The 17,690-nt window shown below is 26.4% G+C and overlaps 1 protein-coding gene across 2 annotated transcripts; it reads left to right on the top strand.

The window, feature by feature from the left end:
- Positions 1-480: 480 nt before the first annotated feature.
- LOC114125345 (fatty acid synthase-like) lies at positions 481-16,691 on the top strand. Of its 2 annotated transcripts, none has more exons than XM_050208461.1 (32): positions 481-653; positions 6,034-6,171; positions 6,303-6,455; positions 6,530-6,703; positions 7,133-7,333; positions 7,416-7,654; positions 7,711-7,941; positions 8,004-8,201; positions 8,318-8,446; positions 8,513-8,749; positions 8,815-9,234; positions 9,371-9,675; positions 9,786-9,930; positions 10,044-10,157; positions 11,125-11,233; positions 11,296-11,544; positions 11,602-11,778; positions 11,839-11,990; positions 12,054-12,209; positions 12,277-12,588; positions 12,661-12,863; positions 12,934-13,155; positions 13,218-13,305; positions 13,374-13,550; positions 13,626-13,805; positions 13,871-14,054; positions 14,303-14,474; positions 14,536-14,660; positions 14,717-14,964; positions 15,046-15,291; positions 15,393-15,633; positions 16,232-16,691. In XM_050208461.1, exons 2-32 carry the CDS (start codon positions 6,036-6,038, stop codon positions 16,405-16,407), a joined length of 6,099 nt encoding a protein of 2,032 aa, XP_050064418.1. In that variant the 5' UTR covers positions 481-653; positions 6,034-6,035; the 3' UTR covers positions 16,408-16,691. The 2 variants fall into 2 exon arrangements, with proteins under 2 accessions (XP_050064418.1, XP_050064429.1); XM_050208472.1 differs by lacking the exon at positions 481-653 and adding an exon at positions 664-682.
- The last annotated feature ends 999 nt before the right edge of the window (positions 16,692-17,690 follow it).

Genomic DNA, 17,690 nt, shown 5'->3' with positions numbered 1-17,690 from the left:
TAATTATTGATATGAAATTTGAATTATCAGTTCTCTACCGAATAAGCAGTACATCGGTTATAATATTGTCTATAATTAAATAGATTGGGCAAACTATGATAAAAAAAAAAAAATAAAAAAAAATAAAATGTTGTTATACTAATGTATTTAAAGTACTTCATTATTAAAATCTAATTGTAAATTTGTAAATAAACTAAAATAAAATTTGCAATTTGTTGATTCTTCATTAAATTACAATACATTATGTGTAAATGTATAATAAATAAAAACCTAATTTCTATAAGCAATAAAAATTATAAAATAATTTTTCTAATATATATCTATTAATTAAGATGATATTATTATGCATTTTTTGCATTATTCTAACCCGAATTAATTATCAAAAGTGTGACCTTTGTTATCGAATAAAATAAAACCATAAATACGTAAACGTTTTTTTATAAGATCCAATCATAATAAAGACGTGATACAACAGGAATAGATTTATAGATTCATTATTTTATATTTTTGATTTATATGATTATTCTCATTTTAGTGTTCAATCATCATCTAAACATCAAGTAAGATTTAATTTCACTAGTAAGTTCATCTCAAGTGGATTTTCGTTTTCCGCATCAATTTGTTTCATTGTACTTTTGTGTCAATAAATAAAGGTTCGTACACTTTTAAAATTAGAATAGAGGTAATGATTATAGAGAATTTTAATTTTTACTAAATATTATTATTAATATCAAGATATAATTCAATAATATTGTTATACATTTTAAAGACATTTGATCTGTTTTTGAGCCATGTTCCTATAAATATTTTAAATTAAGTTTTGTTATGATTTATTAAAATACAATTTTTATTCTTCGTTAAAAATGTAATGTAATATTCTTCATAGTTTATTTTTAGAATAATTTTAAAATATTGAATATACGTATTCACAGTTTTTTTATAACCATTTGAAATTAAAATTTTAATAAAGTTTGATATTCAAACGTTAATTAACGATATAATACAAGATACACAACTACGAAATATTTATAACAATTTTAAGTTTATGATAGAATGAATCTATAATTACACGATTCTACGTATGCCGGTAAGCATGGAATTATAAACTATATGCAATATTTAATTTTTAAAAAATTGAATCAACCTACACGTTTATTAATATAAACATAACATAAACCATCTTTAGAAAATTGTAATTGATACTGAATCACTCACTACTATAACCAATATATTAAACAAAATGGAATGTTTTAGAAATTATAGTCGTGTTACGTATACATTAATTTATTTAATTCATATGCGTTATAGTGACTTTCTCAATAACATTAGGTATATTCTAAACCTACCACAGAGTACAGTAAGTTTTCTAATTTTATTTTATTTTTTTGATTTCTTGATTTTAAAAATATTCGAAGTGACCTTAAACTATTATCATAATAAATGAAAATTACATTTTATACTTCGTTTTTCGTTCGATAAACATTAGTTAAAATTTATTTCAATACGTATTAAATTTATTTATCGCGAACATAAGGCTTAAAAATTGTCTCTGTTTACTGTTGTATAGTAGGTGTCAAGCATATTTCGTCATTGATTAGGTCACTATAATATAGTGAATGTTACAATTATGTGCAGTGCCAGATTTTGGATATTTGACGGTATCCATCGTTTTTTTCGAATCGAAATTCCAGAATGGTATTTTTCTCTAAAGTCCGAAAACCCAAAACCTTTTTTCGAACGCTTTTATTTCCGACGGTTATTGTCACCGAAATAAAAAATATTGTTATACGAGGAGCTACAGTGGCATATTTTTTATACATATTATATTTTATATCTATAACTAAAATACAACTATTGCTATTTATTCTAATCTATCAATGATTATTTATTCCATACGATAAAGATAGATTTTGCGAAAAAGTAAGGGTATCTTGCCTTTATCGCACTTTACCGTTGTTACAACGACATATTGTGCCTTTTTAAAATTTAATTATTAGGTTATTGTACTACATTATTTTTAATGTTATTTTTAATGTTATTATTAATGTTATTAGTTCATTTTTATTTTTTTACGTATAATTATAAATTATAAATTTTTGGACTTAAATATCGAATATCTATAATGCATATTTGACATTTTGAGCTAATAAAAATGCAGCGCCCTTATAAAGTTATATAGATAAAGCTATGAAGTGTGCCGGAGTACACATACAACAAAATTTTTAAATACAAATCAAGAAGTATATTGTTTTATTACAAAATATTTTTTATTGAAACCATTGTTATAATACACAATACACATATTATATAGTATAAATTATAGAACATGTCAATATTACCTATATTATGCTTAAACATCATTAAAAGTAATAATAATAAAACACATAAACATAAATTAAAAATTTCTTTATTTTAATTACTCATTTGATTTTTAACTTCTAGTTTTCTTTTTATACTCCCACTAAGTTTTTAAATTGTTTTTCTGTTTATAAAAATGAATGTTATAAGTTATAACCAAGTCGTAATATTTAAATAAAATCTATTACTCAATAGTCGATAGGAACAAATTAACGATGCAAAAATACATAATATCGTATTTAAAATTAAATTAAAATAATATATGATTATCATAGGTCACCAGGTTGGGGTTTCTTCGAGAACTAATAAACTTATTAAAACTTAGCATCTGTGTAAAAGATATCAATTCTAGACAAAAATAGTTTAAAGATAAACATTATATATTTTTAAATAATTTATGTGTAACATTATTTTTTTTTCTTGATGGTAATTTGGAAATATACCGATTATACTTTATAAATATTTTATTATATATTTTATGGTCATGACTTTTTTTTATTTTTCAAAAGCTTATAAGACAGGACCTTATATCAATAGCGCCTGGGACAAGGACACTCATTTGCTTCCCCCCATCATAGATCCAGTATGTGTTAATATGTGTCAAATTTGAATTCAACAATAAATCATTGTATACGATAAAAAACGATTCTGGTCAAAAGAAGGTCAAACTTGTTGATAACCAAAATTACTAAACAACTATTTTAACAACACTATTATAATTTAACAACTTTTTGTATTTATATATTTTTGTAATTTCTGATTATTTTGAAAAGTACTTTTTACTTGTAAAAAAAAGTACATAATATAAGATTTAATTTTCTATTAAAATTACTCTCAATAATGCTCAAAGTAGAAAATTGAAACATTTTTGTCTACTATAATTTATTTAAAGTGTCTTCAGGTGCAAAAAATAAAAAATAATAAAACAATTATTCATTGAAAAATGAATACATTTATTACACAGCTTAGATTTTAAAGTTAAACGTAAACTTCGTCTACTTACATTTTTTATGAGCCTTGGAAGTTTAAATTTTAACGAAATTGGATATAAGAATTTATTTGTAAATGGATATTGTTTGTAATCATAATACATTAACTATAAACATTTGATACATTTAAATATTGTTTTCATTATTATAATTGTCCATACGTAATGACATTTTAAAAATATTTTCACTAATTTCAAGTTATTTTAAGACATTTGACATTTTACAATTGTTTTTTATACAGCTTAATAAAAATGAATATTTCATGTCAAAAACATTGAAAATGTAATGAAAGGTTCCTTGAAAGTACTTTCATAATGTTTTTGAAAGCATTAAATATACTTACATATTATTATAATCACATTTTTTTTTATTTATTTAAAATTACATTTTTGATAAGATTCCTTCAAAATCAAAAACATTTGCAAATTATTTTATTATGAAAAACACATGAATTTTTAAATTTTAATAACCTTAATCTCAAAAATTTCATAATTTTATTAGACATTTTCGGTTTAATTAGGAAAATAAAGATTTTTTAACAATAATATTTTACTACAAAATGTTGTTTAGCCTTCATGATTAATGATTTAAAATCACTTAATTATATAATTCGACAATTATATTGATATTTAACTAGTAAATAGTAAGAAGATCTTGCGATTTGAGAATAATATACATAATAAATCATAAATTACACTCCCATAATTTATTATCCTACGTAGGTGCATAAGAATTTTCTCACTGGTGCGTGACTATTTAATGAACTAAACTAAATTATATTTTTATTTAATTTAAGTGTGTCTTTAACAAATCATATTTTTGTTTGATTGATATTGATTAGCAGCTAGAAGAACTGTGAATATGTTTTTAATTTATACAAATATTGAATTATACATTTTAAATTTTATGCTGATAAAAATTTTTTTATATAGTTTTTCAGCAATACTTCAAAATTCACAACAGTTAATAGTATATAAACACTTATATAAGCGATGGAAAGATTTGTTCGGTTGTAAATTAATTTTGAACGTGTGTATCATAAAATGTTATTCTAAATTTAAAAAATGATTGAAATAATACACGTAATATTTTAAAACAAATCATTTATAAATATGTATTTATAACTATTAATTATTTTTATACCCTTGACTCTTGAGCATTAAGGAATAATTTCAGAAATTTATTTTCAGCTTATAATTTCATAAAATTCAAAAATGTTATTCTTATTATTATTTTTTTTTATTTTATAAGTATATACTCTTAGCGTCATGTTTAAAAAAGTTTAATCATGCGTATTATTAAATTTAAAATAGATATGTCTATTTTATAATATTATAGATTATTATAATACCTACCTGTACATTAAATGACATTGGAAAAACGACCTTTAAATAGTAAATATAAATACCTATTTTAATAGAAATTGACCTTTGTAGTAAGTGATTCATTTATTGAATGTTTAAATTATTACCTATTTAATAAAATCCAGAGTGCAAATTAAGCAAATTTCATTATCAAGATTGTTTTGCTGATGTTTTATTTAAGATTAAAATGTTTTAACTCTTTGGTGATGAAAAAAAAGTATATATAAACTAATTGTATAAAATTTGAACTGGGTACGTAAAAATACTAAAAACTGTATTTATATTTATACGTATTAATAAGAATTAATACGGAATAATTGAAATCGATAAAAACATCCCAAAATAAGTTCGTTTGAACAGGACATAAAGCTAAAATAAAGGACAATTCTGTATAAATTTAAAATTAGGACGTATGACACCTTATTTTAATTGATAGATTATGACATTAATCTTTTTATATAATATTATTATTGTGAGGTAAGAAAAATTGTAGTTAATGATCAGTTTTAACTTTTAAGGTCAACATTTTTATTTTCCTGAAATTCTCGAATAATCTGACATGTCTACATATTCAAATTAAAAATCCAACGAATTTATTATCTTTATTTTTTATTGTGCAAGTAAATTAATGTATAATAAAAATATAGAGAATATAAACAAAATGTGCAATGTGCATATTATATTAACAAAAAAATATAATTTTTATTATTTTATAAAGTGTGCAATATTGTTAAATAAATAGAGTTATATAGGCATAGCCAAAGTACTAAACATTTTTCCTAGTGTTCTTTTATAATTTATTGAAAATTCGCTATGTATGTAAAAAAAGAAACTATACATTTTCATGTACGAATTTTTGAAAATAAGCAAACCGTTTCGTTTTATGGAGAATACTCGTATCTGTTATAAGTGTAACATTAGGCTAAATAATTAAAATTGTTTTAATCTTAAAAAAAAAATAACTGTAAAAATTACGAACAAATTGTATGTTAATTTTTCTATTCACGCGGAACAGATAATAATATTATATTGATAATAAATTCATTCAAGGGATTATATAATGAAAAATTAAATAAAATAATTGGATTTATATTAAATTATTAACATTTAACACTTAATTGATATACATTAGTAAGTTCTCAATTGTTTTGAACTTATTAATATTTAATATTGTTATTAGTATTTTTTATAATTATTCAAATAAGTAATGTTGAAAAAAATTAAGATTAGGAAATTATTCTTGCGTGAACTCATAGTGTATAATTTAATTTATATTATTATTATTATTATTGATATCATTATTACAATTTATTTATTTGCAGACATGCCGGAAACTAACGAAATAGTAATATCGGGTATTTCTGGACGATTTCCAGAATGTAACTCTACTGAAGAATTTAAACAAAAATTGTACAATAACGCGGATTTATTGACTATTGATAACAGAAGATGGTCTCCAGGTAAATTCGATTTTATGTAATTTATTCTGTGAATTGTGTAATCATGTGTAGGTACAAACATATATTTACTATCTAACTTAAAATTAAATATTTTTCAATATACCAACTGAATATTATGTTTTATTAAATAGGAATGTACGGAGTTCCGGCAAGGACAGGAAAATTAAAAGAAATCAGCAAATTTGACGCTGAGTTTTTTGGAATTCATTCCAAACTGGCTAATGCTATGGATGTACAACTTAGGATTTTACTCGAGGTTACACACGAAGCCATACTCGACGCTGGTAATTTTATATAATAAATACATTAAAATTACTTCACTTTTATTCTTGAATTTATGTAATGTTTAAAATCATAGGCGTTAACCCACAAGATATACGTGGAACAAAAACGGGAGTATATGTTGGTATGATGACTACAGAATCATCAGATTATTTTGAGCGCACACCAGAAAAAATGTCTGGATATGAAACAATCGGTGCAATTAGATCTATGCTGGCAAACAGAATTTCTTTCCAGTACAATTTTAATGGTATTTGCATATAAAATTCTTACATTAATTCAATTTCTTGGATACGAAACTGTTATCGAGATATGTATTTTCGAATACCTAAATATGTATTTGAATTTAAAATTAGTCGATAAATTTATTTAAAAACTATTCGAATAATTTTCAAACATAATGCTTATTGCAAATGAATTATAGTGTAATTTACATTCATTTTAATTCTAAAACACTAATTAAAATTCTTTCATCATGAACTACTCATTATTTCAAAAAAGTATGTGACTATGTTTGAAAATCAGTAAAATCAGTCAAACACATTTTTCTTCAAGTAGTCATAATTGAAAATTTTTTAAATTATTTAAATAATTGTGATATTCGAATAACATAATATTATCATTTAAATAAAATAACATTCGAATGACGCCCTATTCTGATATAAAGTATTTTAAATAGGTCCCAGTGCCGCCATTGATACTGCGTGTTCGAGCGCACTATTTTGTTTACACGACGCCATCACTGCAATACAAACGGGTCTATGTGATGCAGCTATTGTTGCAGGAACTAATTTACTCCTAAAACCAGCCATTTCTGTCATGTATCATCGTTATAATATGCTTAGTCCTACAGGAACAAGCAGACCTTTTGACATTGCCGGTAAGTTATGTTAACAAAACATGTTATATACGTTCATAACAAAGAAATTTAACAACCAGAATAACGTATATATTATAAATAGCTAATGGATACGTAAGAAGTGAAGCTATTGTTGCTTTATACATAAGAAAATCAGCGGATGCTAAACGAATATACGCGACTGTAGTCGGAACGTCCACTAATACCGACGGATTCAAAATCGAAGGCGCCACATATCCTTCGCAGTCAGTGCAAAGTCAGCTAATTAGAGATACTTACACACGTGCTAATTTAAATCCCAAAGATGTCCATTATGTCGAAGCTCACGGAACAGGGACGGGCGTAAGTCAATTAAATTAATTTTTAAGAATATTTTTTAAAAAATATTATTGATATAGGTTGGAGACAAACAAGAATTAAACGCCATTTCGGATGTGTTTTGTATTGACCGTAAAACTCCTTTGCTTGTTGGATCGGTTAAATCAAATGTGGGTCACGCAGAACCAGTATCAGGTTTAGTGTCAATAGCAAAGGTGCTGTATGCGCTAGAAACAGGAATTATTCCGGCTAATATTAATTTTGAAACACTAAACCCCAATATTCCAAAACTTGTTAGTGGAGAATTGAAGGTAATTGATTGTATTATTTGTATAATAAAAGTGACACAGTATAATTAATTTCAATTTATTAGGTTGTTGATAAGCAAACGCCATTACCGGGAAATTTAGTTTCTATTAATTCATTCGGCGTTGGAGGATCAAATGTTCATGTTATTCTAAGAGCTAACGATAAAATAGCACAGAAAATTCCATTACCAACACTCGAAATTCCTAGACTAGTGTTTTTGTCAGGACGAACTAGAGAAGCGTTGGACGAACAATTTGAAGCTGTTAGTTGCATACATTAATTTAAAAAATATTAAACACACATCATAAATTTAAGCATTTAATTATATTGTATGTATAATGTATATACATATTTATATCGATTACTTTTCGTTTTTAGATTGAAAAATATGCAGATAACAACGATCTATTAACTTTAATCAATGATATTTATAAATCAACAATTCCTGGTTACAAGTTATCTGGTTATTCAATTCTCGGACAATCCCCTCGGAATGTTGAAATAGCTGTAAGTTTTATATTAATAAAAAAAATTACTGAAATGCCCAATTAAATGACAATATGATTATTCTAGCAAAGTAATGTGTCCGGTGATAAAAGGCCAATCTACTTCATTTTTCCCGGTATGGGAAGTCAATCGTTAGAATTAGTCACCGATTTAGTAAAGTTTGAAGTGTTTAAACAAACTGTAGACAATGCACATTCCATATTAATTCCATATAACTACAGTGTTTATGATTTATTTTATAAATCTGACGAAAATACGTTTAAGAGTATAATCAATGTTACCATTACGATTATTATTGTCCAGGTAAATTCAGCTTATTGTTTTCTGTGTACACATTTTATTTCATAAATATTATAAACTTTTTTAAGATTGGTCTTGTTGATATTTTACACTCACTTGGTATCAATCCCGATGGTATTATTGGTCATTCAGTTGGTGAACTCGCCTGTGCATATGCAGATGGTTGCTTCACATTAGAAGAAGCGTTATTGACAATGTACTGGAGGTCAAAAATCTTGACACAAATTGACGTACCTCCTGGAGCTATGGTTGCAGTAGGACTGTCATGGGAAGAGACACAAAAGAGGCTTCCTGAAGGTATATTAGCTGCATGTCATAACAGTGCAGACAGTGTTACGATTTCGGGACCTAAAGACATAACTTTAAAATTCGCTGAAACTTTAAGACAAGAAGGTATTTTTGCTAAGCCCGTTGACTCGATGGGATATGCTTTCCATTCACCATACCTAAAGGACCTTATTCCGGCGTTGAGACCATATTATGAAAAGGTACTTATAATGAGTATGATTTAGATTTAAATATAATTAAAATAAATAAAAATGTTCAATGATACTTCATGACTCTTGCCAATTCATGCATTTATATAATAAATATTTGAATATACCCGCGTTTTTCTTTATGTAGATAATGGCAAATCCCAAACCTCGATCCGATCGGTGGAAGAGTACATCATTACCCGAACACCATTGGAATACACCAGAAGGCCAGTATTCGTCAGTAGATTATCATTTAAACAATATAAGTTCACCAGTTTACTTTCATGGTGCAATGAAACATGTACCCGAAAATGCTATAACCATTGAAATTGCTCCTCATTGTTTATTACAAGCAATTTTGAAGAGATCATTGCCCCCTACAGTGACAAATGTCGGCCTAACTAAGAAAACTGTTTCAAATCATGTGAATTTCTTGTTGGAAGCTATTGGAAAGTAAGTATTTTTTCTATCTATATTCTGGCATATGATAAGAATATCATATAATACATAAACTATTATATGATAATATCTTTATACTGATAATGTGATTAATTTTATTAAAGGTTATATATTGCCGGAGCAGAGCCGCAATTACAGAATTTGTATGGTAAAGTAGAGTACCCTGTAGTTAGAGGTACTCCAATGATATCTCCAATGTTAAAGTGGGATCATTCGAACGATTATGTAGTTCCCAATTTTGTGGAAAAGGTATGATAAGAAATTTAATAAATATATAATTTTATAAATACAATTGATTCATTGTACAAAATGTACAATCAAATACACTTCATTCGATAATAATAAAAAAAAATTTAATTTAGAATTCCGGGTCAAATGATAACCAAGTTGAAGTTGATATTAAAACAGATCAAGATAAATTCTTAGTTGGTCATACTATTGATGGACGTATTCTGTATCCAGCTGCAGGATACATAGTAAGAATATATTTTATTTTAATACATGACCTAACCTGACAGCAATTCGGGGCTAGGATATCTATGCAGTAAACATTTGTAAGATATGCATTTTATTTACTAAAATATACAAAAATTTTAATTTTAATTCTTAATAGACAAACAGAAATATAGTTTACAAAAAAAAAAAATATATTTATTTATTTAAATACAACAGTGATTAGCTGCTTGTCATATAATCCGTATAATTGTGATTAGAAATAATTCTATTAATAATTTATTTATTTATAGGATATATTAATTATTATTTTAGTGATAAAATTTATAATTTACATTCTTTAGTGGAAATATGTGTGTTATGTCATATACCATTATAACTTATATACTACAACCACATATTTTTTAAAATTTTTGAATATAAATAATCGGTGAATGTACATAGTACAATGTACCATAGGATTGCATTTATAAAAAAAAAAAATTACGTTTAACCAAAAAACCAAGTTATATACTTTGATCAGTTTAGTTATTATTGGCTTAAATACAATCAATAATAAATACTATCACACTAAATATGCAAAACACATGTGAACTACATATTTTAAATGAATCATTCTTTAAAGTTCTTTTAAATATTATAAATTATAAAATAAAATACATTCATCACTTCGTTCAGAATCTAAAATGCAGAATTTTAAATCTCTAATAAAATAAATAAATGTTCAATAATCAATGTTTATTTATTCTTTAGATTGTATCAAAATTACTTAATTGATTTTTGAAATAATTGGGATTAAGTTTAAGGTTTAAAAATCAATCCAGTTAAAAACTAAATTTGTACAGTTTTGTCTGGATTTTTAGTTAGATGCCATAATTTTAAATGAGCACATTGGAAGAAAAAGTTTCTTAAAAAAAAAAAATTACTCATGATTATTTATTATTATTATTGTTATTATTATTGTCATGACGGTATTCATTTTAATTTTAGACATTAGTATGGAAAGCTTATGCAAAACTACAAGGAAAATGGTTTGAAGATGTTCCTGTCATTTTCCAGAATATAAGATTCCATAGGCCCACTGTCCTCAATACTGAAGGTACATAATGTCATTATAAATCAATTAATGGTCTATTAAATATATACTATTTTTGTGTTAAGGCAGTATTCAGTTCAGCATTAACATACTCAATGAATCCGGCGAATTCGAGTTACTAGAAGGAGGATCTTTAACAGTTTCAGGACGTGTAAAACTATTAGCTCAAAATTCCGAAGAAAATCAAATAGAACATCTTGCAACCATTTCAGAACAAATGGAATTAAATTCTGATGATTTTTACAAGGAGTTGAGACTTCGAGGATATCAGTATAAAGATGCATTTTTAGGTTTTGTAGAGGCAAACAGCGAAGGTAAGAAAACAAAATAACTGATTAATAAGAAACACAAAAATGATGTCTTTTTATCAGGTTCTAGAGGTAAAGTGGCCTGGACTGGAAATTGGGTATCGTATATTGATACTCTGTTACAATTTGAACTTATATCTATAAAAACTAGAGAGCTTCGTTTGCCAACATACATTAAAGAAATTATCATTGACCCCGTGTATCATAAGCAAGTTGCTGAAAGATCGTCGAATTCAAATGGTAATACAAAATGATATGTCTTGGTATTCTTTGAACTTATTATAATCGAATTGTGTTTAGAAATTGAAGTAAACCATTATGGATATGCTAAGACGACGCAATCGGGCGGAGTCACTATCTCCAAATTGAAAGTGACGCCTGCACCTTTGAAAAAGAATGCCCAACTTCCAGCAACTCTGGAACGTCATTCATTTATTCCATATACATATACAGTAAGTATTTAATCAATTTTATAATTATCAATAAAAATAAAATAACTATGTTTCTCATATTAGTCAAATGAATTAACTACGTATGAGATTCTTTACTCTATGATTGGATTATTCATGGAAAACATAGGAGTACACTATGTAAAAGCAGCAGAAATCCATAACAATAACGTATTGGCAACGGAAATTGTTCAAATTATTGAAGCAGAAGCCAATTTTTATGTGAGGAATTATAATGATTTAATACTTTTTAAAACGATACACTACAATGACATTGATATCCATTCAGGTGGACTATACAATTCTTTCGAACAAGGCAGTTAATATCGAACAAAGCAAGCTATCATCATTAGATATTGAAATTGTTGACTTCAATATTCAAAATGCTCCATTATCCGATGCATACCAATTGATAGTTGCTGATGATATTAATTTTGACACTACTGTATTGGATAAAATTTCTTCGGCATTAACTCCAAGAGGATTTGTTCTTTTGGTTGAAAATATTTCTGCACTTACTCCAACTACATTGGAATCGTTAAATCTCCAAATAGTGTCTGTTATTGAAAAAGGCGACAAGAAATACTTCTTGTTGAAAAAAGTATAACAAATAATTACAAAACAATTTGGATAAACTTTTAAGTTGATTTTTTTCCGTTAAATTACTTTTTAGATTTCACCAAAATATCAGTACACGACTTTAAACATTGAGGATGGACAGTTTTCGTGGGTGGAATCATTGAAAAAGGAATTAGCCGACATTAAAGGAAATCCGAACAAAAAGGTTATACTTTATAGTGATAAAAATATCAACGGTGTTCTCGGTCTGTCTAAATGTTTAGTTGAAGAATTTAATGGTGAAGAAAATCCCATCAGGTAGTTAATAATCTCTTTCATATAAGTTGACTTTAACCATAAGATAGTGATCGAATGTATATTTTATTAGGTGTATCCTAACCGAATCTGGTAAAAAATATACTTTGAAAGATTTTACTGCACTCCTTGAAACCGATCTGTTCTTTAACGTGGAGCGAAATGGAACTTGGGGATCTTACAGACATTTACCAATTGATGTAAAAATTGTTTCAAATATTCAAACAACTGAAGCTAAAGTGTCCGTACAGTCTAAGGGCGATCTGACAACACTTCAATGGGTTCAGGCGTCAAAGTAAATACATTTTTATATTATTGATAAGTTTATATTATTTTATACTTCTATCTTACTTATAGATATTTCAACAGCAGTGACAGCAGTGATTCTATAACTATAGCGTATACCGGAGTTAACAATGTCGACTTGGCTGCACTTTCTTCAATGGTGGATAATTTATAATTTCATTATAATATTTTCATACGTATTTATGTGATACTTATTTTGTTTTATAGAAAACCGACTTTGGAGTAGAATTTTCTGGTTTTAAGACAAATGGTCAAAAGGTAATGGGATTGGTTAAAACTGGAGCTCTATCAACGACAGTTAGTCAGAGTAATGCTATTGTATGGGATGTACCAAAAAGTTGGACTTTGCAACAAGCCGCCACTGTTCCATACTCTTACTTTTTGGTAAAGCGTCTTTTTTTTATATATATAAAATCCTATTTATTGAGTCTAATAAATACATTTCTAATTCGAATTCAGGCCACTTATGCTTTAATACATAAAGGAAAGTTATCGGAATCTAAAAACGTGTTGATATTTGTTGGCGGAAACAGTGTGAATTACGCGGCTATTTCAATTGCACTATCACTCAAGTGCAATGTGTTTGTTGTAGCCGAAACTAATGAACAACTTGAAATTATTAAAAGCGATTACCCAGAAGTGAGTCATCGAAATGTAGATTAGAAAATCGTTTATATCATGTTAAATGTTTATATTAAATAAAGGTGAGTCAAGTTTCAACTACGAGATTTGATTCAAAATTCATTCACTCGGTATCAACGTTGACTCTAAATCAAGGAGTTGATTATGTGGTTTTGTCCAAAGATTGTTCTAATCGTTTGCCGGAACTGCTCGCTGTTGAATCAAAAATTATAATCACCGAAAATACAAACGTATCAGCCTTATCAAGTAAATTGTATAATATTTATACACTACCTATACAATTTCATCTTATAATTTATATTATATAGTTAGTTGTGTTTTGAGACATTTTAATTTTTAGACTTAAATGCAATTGTAGCATATAATATTATAAACATAAAATAGTAACATTAGGTATATGTCATAAGTTAGTAACAACAATATTTTTCTAGTAGCCAATAATTTATTTAAAAACTGATGACGTGATCAGAATCTAATGATTATATTATGTCCAGATTCACAAAATGGATTTGAAGTAATATCAGCCAAGTTTGAAGATATTTCTATTTTAAATAATCAATATGCAGATAATATTCATTCATTCGTCGATTCAAGAATAAAGAAAGATATTGTAAAACCTTTACCGTTCACTATTTATCCGTATTCTGAAGTTGAGTCGGCTTTCAGGTAAATTTAGATTGTGTTTATGTATGTATTGAAGATAATGTACAATTTTGTTTTCACATAGATCCTACTCCAATAATAAGACTGGAAAGAAGATAATAGTTGAAGTGTCCGGTGAGACGCCGACCGTAAACTTTGCAGCATACCGTCGGGTATATTTTGATCCAAGCAAAAGTTACATACTTTCGGGTAAATCTATTATAAATAAAATTGTAGTCAGTCAATATAATTGAAATCGATTTTAGGTGGTCTTGGTGGATTTGGAATGGAACTTACGGAGTGGGCAGTAGAGCGCGGGGCAAAGAATATTATTCTCTGTTCTCGGAGTGGAATTCAAACAGGATACCAGAAATATAGAGTAAATATTTGGAGAAGCCAAAACATCAAAGTGGAAATCAGCACATTTGACCTGACTACATTGTCGGGAGCCAAAGAAACTGTGAAATTAGCTCTCAGTCTAGGTCCACTTGGTGGAATTTTCAACTTGGCCGGGGTACGAAATATATTATGTTGTATATAGATTATATAGATGTTTAACACGGAATTGTGTTTATAATATTTTTTAATGGTTTAGGTTTTGAGAGACGGAATTTTCGAAAACCAAACAGTTGATAACTTCCAGACTGTGTACAACAGTAAAGTGTTAACCACTAAGTATTTAGACGAAGCTTCGGAAGGTGTTAGTAAGGATATTGAGTATTTTGTCACGTTTTCGTCCATTTCTTGCGGTCGAGGAAACAGGGGACAAACCAATTACGGTTACGCAAACTCTATCATGGAAAGGATTTCGGAGCAAAGACAAAAACGAGGACTACCGGCGGTAAAAAGAAATCTTTTTAATACCACTACTCATAGAATCCTATATGTTTTTTACAACAGACGACGGTACCTAATACTATTTTTTTTTTTTATATATCACAGCAATCTATTCAATGGGGAGGCATCGGTGACGTCGGAATGGCATATCTATTAACTCGTGGTAATGAAGAAAAAGAAATCAATGGTACTCTTGCCCAAAAAATATCGTCTTGCTTAGTGGCGTTGGATATATTATTAACACAAAGTTCAGCGGTCGTTGCTTCGCATGTGATACCAACCAAAAGAAAAGTGACAGAGAATTCAAAATCTCAATCGCTCACGGAAATCGTTTCTGGAATTATGGGTAACTTAAAAAAAATTTTAATAGTAAAAAAAAACTATTTTATAGTTATAGTTTCAAGAATGACAGTAAACTATAATCCAATTACAACTCTTGATTATAGTGTTATTTATATAGATATTTTTTTTTATAACAATATGATATTTATTATTTAAAAACTGTTGATAATATTTGTTCATACAATTTATATATAAAAATAAATTTGAAACTATATTTTTTTTAAAAAAATCAGATTTTGATATAACTCTCCACTGATTTTTGTAAATATCTTTAATACGGATAATGTATATATATTTTTTGTCACTTAATGTATTATTAGTTTTGTTTGAAAACGTGAATTATGTATTACGATATGTTTGGAAGTTTTCCCCCTCGAAGTTCGAGTTATCTTAATATTTTAGTTTTCTAAAATTGTAACATATTTCCAGTTTATTACTGTTATGTTTAGTATTATACAGTTTTATTTATTTTTACAAAATTATATCACTGATTAGGTAATAGTAAATGTACTATAAAGAAAAAAAATTATTTTAACTAATGTATAACTATTGTATTTATAATTTTACACAATTATTTTCAATCGTTTTCTTCAATTATTTAGGGATTCAAGATCCACTTTCAGTTAAGCCTACATCTACTTTAGCTGATTTAGGAATGGATTCATTGATGGGAGTCGACATCAAACAGACCATCGAACGTAGCTTTGGAGTGTCATTGAATAATTCTCAAATACAACAATTGAAGTTCAGTGAATTGGAAAAAGTGGGTGCCAAATGAAAATTTTATTAAATTTATTTACAAATTCTTATGGTTCATAATTTTCTTTTCTTATAATATTTTAATTTTGATGTAAATACGGATTCCTTTAATCTATAAAAGCTAAAATAATAAAACTTGATTATTATTAACTTGTTTTTATTTTAGTTAGTAAGAGACTTTTTTTTTTTGAAAAAATAACATGTTTTCGTTTTGTTTATATATTATTTTATTTGTACTTGTATTAAAAATATATTAATTACATTTTATAAGATTGTAAAGAAGTAAAGTCAGTATATTATTTATGTGGCTACATTTTATTATTTTAAACCACAACTGACTATCTCTACATTGATTTGATCTAATTTATCAATAATAAATTATCTTGTCTTTATATATAGTATTTACCTATAAGACTATAAATACAGGTATATAGTTGTATGAGATTTAGTTATACATTTAATACATGTTATCTAGAAGTTAATCGTGCTTTATCTTAATTTACAATAAATTTGTTATGTAGGTACCTATGTACATTTTACATGGTAAGTTATTGATGTTAAATGGTTCCTTCTGTAATGAAAAATAAGACTAGAACAAAATTTTATTTTTTTGATGTTATGGTTTTTTTTTTTAATTGTTTATTTAGATGTTTATAATAACAGTTTATCCAACATTTTTATTTTTATTTTCTTATCATTTAAATACTATAGAATTTTAAATGATGCTTATGACTTCAAATTACCAATGACATACGCAATTCAATTTTCTAAATGTTTTAGCTTATCCTATTATAAACCTTATGTATAATGTATATGTTTATTTTAACTTCGTAATAATTTAATATGGTATCATAATTATACTTTGATGAATAATAATTAGTTATAGAAATTATGTGATTTTCGTGATAAAATCAAGTAACATAACTTACTACTATTAGAAAAACCTATATACTTACTTGTCAACAATATAACAGCGATAATGATTTTATTAACATTTTTTTTTTTTTAAACTACGGTTTTATTATTTTTAGATAGACAATGAAGTTTGATAAAACTTTATTTTACAAGATGAAGACAACGACTGTATATTTTTAAAAACTAATAATTCAGAAAATTAAGTATCACTTTGATCAACTGCTTCAGTCATCAAATACCTACTAACATAGTTATTAAACAAGTCAAACACTATATCTTTTTTAATTTTTAACTACATCATACAATGAAGATTAATTTTAAAATTTTAGACTTAAAAACAATTGAAAGGTTATTGAATTATATTAATAAACAGTCCACCCACATTAC

Source organism: Aphis gossypii, chromosome 1 (genome assembly GCF_020184175.1).
Source record: "Aphis gossypii isolate Hap1 chromosome 1, ASM2018417v2, whole genome shotgun sequence".
Classification (NCBI taxonomy): domain Eukaryota; kingdom Metazoa; phylum Arthropoda; class Insecta; order Hemiptera; family Aphididae; genus Aphis; species Aphis gossypii.
The sequence above is the reverse complement of the archived record's forward strand: the minus strand, read 5'-3'. Positions and strand labels throughout refer to the sequence as shown.